Source organism: Sinocyclocheilus rhinocerous, unplaced genomic scaffold, assembly GCF_001515625.1.
Source record: "Sinocyclocheilus rhinocerous isolate Xijiao unplaced genomic scaffold, SAMN03320098_v1.1 scaffold491, whole genome shotgun sequence".
Lineage (NCBI taxonomy): Eukaryota > Metazoa > Chordata > Actinopteri > Cypriniformes > Cyprinidae > Sinocyclocheilus > Sinocyclocheilus rhinocerous.
The window spans coordinates 725632-734285 of NW_015625034.1; the positions used below are offsets into that span (position 1 = coordinate 725632).

Sequence of the window (8654 nt, forward strand, 5' to 3'; positions counted from 1 at the left end):
GGAAGTGAGAGAAAAGTGTTTATTACGTTTGAAATATGGATATTTATCTTACAAAAACGGAGACCTTTATTCACCCCCCGGAGCTGTGTGAGGGACGTTTTATTACGGATGCGCGCACTTTATTTCACATCTTCTGAACTGTTGATAACCAACACCCGCTTATCCTCATTGAAAGGCTTGGAGGGGCCAGGACAATTTTTAATATAACTCCGATTGGATTCGTCTGAAAGAAGGAAGTCACATACACCTAGGATGCTTTGAGGGTGAGTAAAACACAGGCTAATTTTCATTTTTGGGTGAACTAACCCTTTAAGTGATGTAATTATGCTAATACAAGGAAAACAGCTCCCATTTTTTGCCTATTAAAAAATCTGAAGTAATCAACCATATGTGTGTTGTTATTGCTTCCAGCCTTCGCAAGCGGAACCGCGAGGAACGGATAGCCAGCACGGCACAGAAGGTGCAGCAAATGAAGCTGAAACTAAGCGATTCGGAGAAGAAGAAAGAGAAGTGGCTTTTCTGGAAACCAATTCTCCTGAATGTCGGCGCTGGTGCAGCTGTAGCACTGGGACTGTGCATGTGCTGGGCCTTTCTGTCCCAGTAATGCCGTTTTATCCCACAGATTCCTCTTCTTGTCTTTTATTTGCCCAGGGACCCAAATTATGGTACTCATATTAGTAGGTGCTTGGATGTTTCTAGATGAGGGACAAAAAAATGTAGAATGATCGTGTTTACAAGCATTCTTACCCGGATGTTCTTCATGATTTATTGAATGTTTGTGTCATATGTGGTTATTACAGTGTAACGAATGATGTAGTTACATTGTAATTCCATCATGGTAAGTTCTTGCGGCCTAACAACTTTCACTGTACAGTATTTTGTCTGAGTTTATATGCGGAGCAATGTTAAATAGACCCTCACCGGTCCGTCTGAGTCAGTTTATTAAATGCGTCTGTTTGCTAAATTCCCGCATGGATACATAGGGCGACTCATTTGTTTCAGTAGGTCAAAGCCCAGTGAGTTTCCGTACATGCACATCTCAGGATCTTCTAGTAATAAACTGACTGTAGATTCAGCCAAATGTAATAAGTGGTCCGGTTTCCACTTTTAAAAAATGTACATAGTAAACTCTTTACTAAAGAAGAAGTATTGCTGTTTTTGTTTGCATTGTTTTTTATGTCTCTGGCATCTTCTGTGTATATGCTTTTCTGGTTTCTCAAGCTTATTTGCATCCATAAAACGGTATCTCTCATTTCAAACTGATGTATGCGTGCAAATAAATGCAGATTGTGACAGATTGCATGTTTATAGATTGCTACATCAGTGCAGTGTCAGGTCTGTTATGTTTAATTTTTAGACAATGGATGCTAAACTAACCCTAGCGATTTATTTTTTGTCTCCACGGATCATAGTTTGTTTCCAGTCGCCGTTACCTCACACTGTAGGATTTCATTGTGGGTTTAATGCCAATTACTTAGCAGAATCAATGGGAGTCAAATTAGATGTCTCTTCCTGCCATGGTTCCAGGAATTGCTCCAATATTTCCAGAAGTGGCTAATGGTGGAGTGGTAATTGCATTCCATCTAGCCAAGTGACCAACCGGGAAAGAACAATCCTTTTTCCTCTCAGCAGTCTGTTGTCACAAGTACGGGAAAAAGCTGTGTTTAAGGGATGACCTTTTAAGAGCTAATAAGATTTTTCAAAGATCTGAGAAATGAGAAAGCTGTCCCAAGTGACATCTGGTTTGGGCATAATTTAATATAAAAAGCTGTTGAACTCATTCTCCTGATACACTACAGTTCTAAAGCTCTGAAAATATTTGTAATTGTATTTTATATATATATAAAGTTTTTCAGTAATGAGTCAAATACTGAACAAAAAGTACAGTGGATTATTTAACAGTTCAAAGAATGTGAGATAAAGAACAATACAGAATAAACATAATTTTAACGTTTAGGCAGTTCCATGAATTTGAAAAGCTTAAGAATTGTTATTGGTTTCTTATTTTGTGTTCTCATTTTTAAAAGGGTTTCAATGTAGGCTACATTACAGAAGATAGAGAATGTTTTTTATGTATTTATTTATGTTTTGTTATTCTTAACTTGTGAATGCAAAATGTAGCTAAACTATGTAAAAGATGAATGATGTAATTCTTTTTCAGAGAGGTTTGGGTTACATTTACATATATTAGCCTATCGTGCGGTTCTAAATGTAAAGCGTTGTCACGCCCAAATCCAAATAGAAGAGAATGCACATTTGCAAGCCTTGGTTACTTTGGGAATTTCTTATGATTTTAGAATTGCAGATTGGATTTAAGAGAAACATGTCTATGGTTAATATTACTTGAGGCTTTCACGTTTTGTTTTACAACTTAAATTGCACATTTGTTCCTCAAACACAAATGTTAAAGCTGCTGTGTTTTAAGGAACTAATAAGTTGTAAGTAAGGACTTTCAATAAGGACAGCTTTGCATGACTAAAAACGCACCGTGGAGAACTACAAGATAACTTTTTATTATTGAATTAGCATTATAGCTACATACACTTTCGTTCAAAAGAAATATTGAATATTTAATAAACAGTCGTAAATTCAAAAATAACATGGGGAGTGAAACAACCATAAAATTGCATTTATGAATGTGGAATTTTAGCAAAAATGTTAATTTAATAAAAGTAATTTTTCATCCTCTTTAGAATAGGCCTAAGTGACATTTTCCCAAAAAGTGAGCGAGGAACACTGAATATTTTCATGGATACTTTTCTGTATGGTACACCACAGTATAAGTGAGTAAGTACAAAGTACAGTTTGTGTTTACAATAATAAACGAGAACTACAAGATCCAGGCGCTGAATTTCATGACGTCATTTCCTAAGTATGAAGACGCTGTGCCTGATTGAAACCATACAGTTTAATATTTTCTAGAATCTCCGAAATAGTAAAGTATTAAAGCTAATAAAGACTATTGTTCGTTAAACGTAATGTAGTTAGGTTTTTGTTTCGCAGCTTTAAGTGTATTTTAAAACCGCAACTGCGAGTATACACAGGCGCTGTGAAGACAGCCTCCCGCTTGCCTTTCCGCCAGGATTTAAAACGTCAGTTGCAGGAGGCGTTGACATCGCATCCAGCAACAGAAGAAAATTCATACTATGAGTAACTTATGTTGAAAACCTGTGTTTAATGCAGACGCTGACTTCAAATGCTTTGATTTTTAAATTTGAACCTTTTGTGGCATTTTCACGCTCGAAAACATGTCCCTGCCACCAGAAAAAGCAACTGAATTAAAACAAATAATCCATGACCATTTAATCAAGGTAAGCTAAGTAATGATCTGATTGTTGTTACTCGCAAATCATGACTATTCATTGCCTTTAGTGCAATAGACTTTGCCTGTGTGTGCTTTGAGCAAATTATTTATGTCCGAAACCATTATATTCCTGTTTTACATCATTTTATGTGAATAAAATAATTTTGTAGTTGTACGTTACTAACCTATGCATTACGGTTTGTTTTCCGATGTGATGTTGTTGTTGTTTTTACTGGTGTATTTAGGTGGTTGACATGACAACCAACCACACATGCAATACTTTTATATCGTGTAATTTTTGTGCAATTACTACGCATGCAATTTTTATTTAAAGGGGTCATATGATGTTGCTAAAAAGAACATTATTTTGTGTATATGGTGTAATGTGTTTATTCGGTTTAAGGTTAAAAAAACACATTATTTTCCACATACTGTACATTGTTGTTTCTCCTCTATGCCCCGCCTTTCTGAAACGCGTCGATTTTTACAAAGCTCATCGGTCTGAAAAGCAAGGTGTGCTGTGATTGGCCAGCTATCCAGTGCGTTGTGATTGGCCGAATTCCTCAAGCGTGGTGTGCTCTGATTGGCCAGCTTTCCAGTGCTTTGTGATTGGCCGAATACCTCAAGCGTGTGACGGAAATGTTACGCCCCTTACCATATTGTGATGATGCCCTGTCAGGCCAGAGCCATGATTCAAAAACATGAAAACCCAGTATAAAGGAGGCATTCCGTTGCATCCAGTGGGGACATAATTATGGATTATAATGACTTATACTGTCTTTTTACGCATTGCTTTGCATCGCGCCGCGTAAACATAAAACCATGTCTGCATTTGTGATCGGAGAAATGACAAACAACAAGTGCTACTCTACACTGACCAAAAAACTCGCTTTAAATATAAAAAATATAAAATATAAAAACTCTTTAAATATAAAAAACGTACTTACAATCTGTGAGTCAGAACAGCCGGCATTGTAGTCTACACTTCCAGGATCAGGAAACAGTCCTCCATAAAATGTGCTGCACACATCTGGAGCCGTTTTAGGTAGGCGTGGTTGACTCTTAACTTTTATAAAGAATATCTCTTTGGATTTGAGACTTTAGTCTTTGCAACTTTACAGATCTTCTTTATGCACCAAGAGCTTGTAACACTCCAAAGAGAAAGGAAAAATTGAAATCACATCATATGACCCCTTTAAAGCTGCAGTCCGTATCTTTTTTGGCGCTCTAGCGGTTAGTAAACAGACCTGCGTGCGTCTTGCTGAAGAATATTGTAGCCAGAGCTACTTCTCTCTGTTTATGTCTATGGCGAATCACGCAGGTACTGGGCTACTCCGCAGCGGTACCTACCCGAACCAGTCTAAATAGTCCGAATATAAACACTTATTATAGGTGTACCGTAGTGATTCAGAACAAGCCAAAAACACTGTTTGGAAAATGGATTCATGGTGTACTCGCTTATTATATAAATGTTGTAAATTTTGAACACAAAGTTACGGACTGCAGCTTTAAGTAAAAAGTTCAAGTACACGTTTATAATAGATTTAATGTTTTTGGAAAAAAAAAATCTTATTCTCAGCAAGGCTGCATTAATTTGATCACAAATAGAGTAAAAATAATATTGTTAACTATTCTTACAATTTAAAAGAACTGCTTTTTATTTGAATATATTTTGAAATGTATTCAGCATATTAGAATGATTTCTGAAGGATCACGTGACACTGAACGCTGGAGTCACGGCTGCTGGAAATCACAGTAATAAATGACATTTTAAAATGTATTAAAATAGAAAACAGTGCTTTTAAATTGTAATCATATTTCACAGTATTGCTATTTACATTTACATTTAGTCATTTTGCCGACGCTTTTATTCAAAGCGACTTACAATTGGGGAATACATAAAGCGATTCTTCTTAAAGAGGCAAACAGACACAGAAAGTGCTTGAAATACCAAGTTTTAGGCATTGTTCAAATAAGTACAAGCTAGAAAAGGGAAGGAATAAATAAAGAGAAAGAAAAAGTTTTTTTTTTTTTTTTTAAGATGAAGTCAAGTAGCGTTTAAAGGGGTGGTTGACTGTTTTTCTTATAGGCTTGATTGTGTTTATGGGGTGCAGTCTAACATGTGTTAATGCTTCGTTTGTTAAAAAACGCATTATTTTTCACATAATTTACCTTTATTCCACACCTCTCTGTCCCTTCTTCTCTGAACGCCCTGATCATTTCCTGCTTTTATGAAGCCCCTCCCTCAGAAATACACGATGGGCTCTGACTGATTAGCTGGCCCAGTGTGTTGTGATTGGCTAAACCGCCTCTAGCGCGAGTCTAAACGTCCCGCCCCTCAACAGAGATGAGTTTTCAGTTGTCGCTTTAAAATTGTCAGGGATTCAGCATTCCGGAAAAATTTTTCTACTCTATTTTGAATCCAATAAATGCAGCCTTTGTGAGCATAAGGGACTTCTTTCAAAAAATTACCTAACCTATTCTACATCTTTATATTGAAAATCTCCTAATGCTGTTATGTCAACTAACCCGTTTTCAGATGGATATCCATGGTAAAATTCGTGATGTTTTAGCGGAGACCGTGAGGGGTGATGGGCAGCATGGACAGCGCTCTCTCTCGGAGGAGGATTTCATACATGCTCTCCAGCGGAGGGGAATCGTGGATGATGTGATGAAAGATCTCCACTTCACAAATGTGGTAAGAGTATTTTGATTATATATTGATGTTTTGCATACATTGAGATTGCAAAATGAATGCATCTTTTTACCAAAGCATAGATATTTAGTATCGCTTTAAAAGACTAGTTGATTTCCCATCAGGATGTTTCTCACACTGAAGCTGATTCTGTGAACAAGTCTGCAACTCGTTTTGTGGACAAGAACATCACACAGCTGAAGACAAGTGAGTGATTGTTAATGGGTCATTTTTTTTTACCCTCATATCATTCTAATCCTATAATTTTGTTCTTCTTTAAAACACAAATGAAGACATTTTCTGTGCTTTTTCATCTTCGGAACACAAATTAAGATATTTTTGATGGAATCTGAGAGCTGTCTGGCCCTGCATAGACAGCAATACAACTGAAATGTTCCCAAGTCCAGAAAAAGTAGCAAGGAGATCAACACAGAACAGCATAAGTTGTTTACGTCCAGCGGATATTCTCCAAAATGGCACCAGGGTGATGCGGAGGAGACGAATTGTTGAATAAAGTCGTTATTTTTTTTCTTTTGCGCACAAAGTTTTTTCGTAGCTTCGTATAATTACGGTTGAACCCCTGATGTCATATGGATTATTTCACCGATCTCCTTGCTACGTCTCTGGACTTGGGAACATTTCAGTTGCGTTGCTGTCTATGGAGGGTCAGACAGCTCTCAGATTCCATCAAAAATATCTTAATTTGTGTTCCGAAGATGAACGGAGGTCTTACGGGTTTGAAACGACATGAGGGAGAGTAATTAATGACCGAATTTTCATTTTTGGGTGAACTATCCCTTTAAAGTGATTGTATTTCTTCAGAAGACTTGGATTAAACCGCTTGGTTCTTACAGATTACCTTTATTGCATGAAGTGTCAAAGTTTTGGTGGAATGAACTTTAAATGGAGTGGTAGATTTAATTGAAAATCAGGTTTCAGTAAAAATATCTTCATTTGTGTTTCGAAGATGAACCAAATTGTTATGGGTTTGAAACAACGTGAGGGTGAATAAATGACTTTCATGATAGGAAAAAGAGTAGCATCAACCTTGTGCCAAACATCCTTTGTGTCTCAAGTAAATGATGAAATGTTAATTTTTGAGTGAACTAACCCTTTAAAAACATTTCACCAGCTAACATCAGTCCACTAAGGAGATACCTCTACCTACAAGTTCTGGGCGGTAAGGCCTTCCTGGAACACTTGCAGGAGCCAGAACCTTTACCTGGTCAGGTGTGCTCTACGTTCACCCTTCATCTCCACTTCCGCAACCAGCGCTTCCGCTCCAAACCAGTCCCATGTGCCTGTGAACCAGACCTGCAGGAGGGCTTTCTTCTGGAAGTCCACAGAGATGGCCCAGGTGTCTTAAGCAACCCTACTTTTTCTAGCAGTCTAATGTACTCCATTTCATTTCAAGAACCTGTCATGTGTTTTTGTTATGGCACAGGAGATGCTAGCAAGATGGCTGATGCTACCACAATGCTGTCCATCTGTGATCCAGTGCACATGGTGCTGATTAAAACCGACACGTCTGGGGACACAACACTCATTTCTTCTTATTTTCTTGACTGGCGGAGAGTTCTCGGTGCTCCCAACGGGAAAAGCAGTGTCTCAGCAGAACTGCTGGGAGTGGGTAAGCAAATGTCATATTATTGAAGGTGAACATTTTCCTTTCGTAACACGCAGTTTACCCAAAATACAAATTATATGAATATTTATTTATTTATCCTTTATAATATTCCTGTATGACTTGCTCTCTTCTGTGGAACGTTTTTAACTGTACATTGAAAGTTTTGGACCCAAGTACCTTTCGTTTTATGAACAAAAACAATTGCAGCATTCTTCAAAGTACCTTCTTTTGGAGATGTAAACTATACCTTTTAGTAGTAAAGAACACATTAAAGGGTATTAAGCCTTAAAAATTGTTAATGGGCATGTGTGTGTGTATTTATTTTTTTTCCTCAGGCAGTGAATGTAAAGTAGCTGTTGGTGTTCTGAATTTGAAATTGGAACTGTATCCTCCTCTTACTGAGACCTTGAGCCCTGATGTCGTCACCACCCAGGTGAGGCATTACTATATAAATGCTTCAGTTAATTTAAAGGGGTCATATGATGCTGCTAAAAAGAACATTATTTTGTGTATTTGGTGTAATGAAATGTGTTTATGCGGTTTAAGGTTAAAAAAACACATTATTTTCCACATACTGTACATTATTGTTTCTCCTCTATGCCCCGCCTTTCTGAAACGCGTCGATTTTTACAAAGCTCATCGGTCTGAAAAAACGAGGTGTGCTGTGATTGGCCAGCTATCCAGTGCGTTGTGATTGGCCGAATACCTCAAGCGTGAGACGGAAATGTTACGCCCCTTGCCATATTGTGATGATGCCCTGTCAGGCCGGAGCGATGATTCAAAAACATGAAAACCCATTATAAATGAGGCATTCGTTGCATCCAGTGGGGACATAATTATGGATTATAATGACTTATACTGTCTTTTTACGCGTTGCATCGAAAAAACTCGCTTTAAATATATAAAATATAACATTTTAAAACCCTTTAAATATAAAAAACGTACTTACAGTTGGTGAGTCAGAACAGCTGGCATTGTAGTCTACTCTCCCAGGATCAGGAAACGGTCCTCCATAAAATGCGCAGCAC

General features: G+C 37.5%; 2 protein-coding genes across 6 annotated transcripts in view; both read left to right on the plus strand.

Moving 5' to 3' along the window:
* The window catches only part of ptpn2a (protein tyrosine phosphatase non-receptor type 2a), a 9954-nt gene extending 8814 nt beyond the window's left edge, over positions 1-1140 (plus strand). For all 5 annotated transcript variants that reach the window (XM_016563535.1, XM_016563525.1, XM_016563511.1 and 2 more), the window contains exon 9: positions 412-1140. In XM_016563535.1, coding sequence (XP_016419021.1) covers positions 412-604 — 193 coding nt within the window. In that variant the 3' untranslated portion in view covers positions 605-1140. The remainder of the gene's footprint in view (positions 1-411) is intronic.
* Positions 1141-3110: 1970 nt separating this feature from the next.
* cep76 (centrosomal protein 76) overlaps positions 3111-8654 on the plus strand; it is a 13028-nt gene continuing 7484 nt past the window's right edge. The window contains exons 1-6 of the mRNA XM_016563558.1: positions 3111-3311; positions 5844-6002; positions 6125-6206; positions 7132-7356; positions 7444-7629; positions 7962-8059. Coding sequence (XP_016419044.1) covers positions 3249-3311; positions 5844-6002; positions 6125-6206; positions 7132-7356; positions 7444-7629; positions 7962-8059 — 813 coding nt within the window. The 5' untranslated portion in view covers positions 3111-3248. The remainder of the gene's footprint in view (positions 3312-5843; positions 6003-6124; positions 6207-7131; positions 7357-7443; positions 7630-7961; positions 8060-8654) is intronic.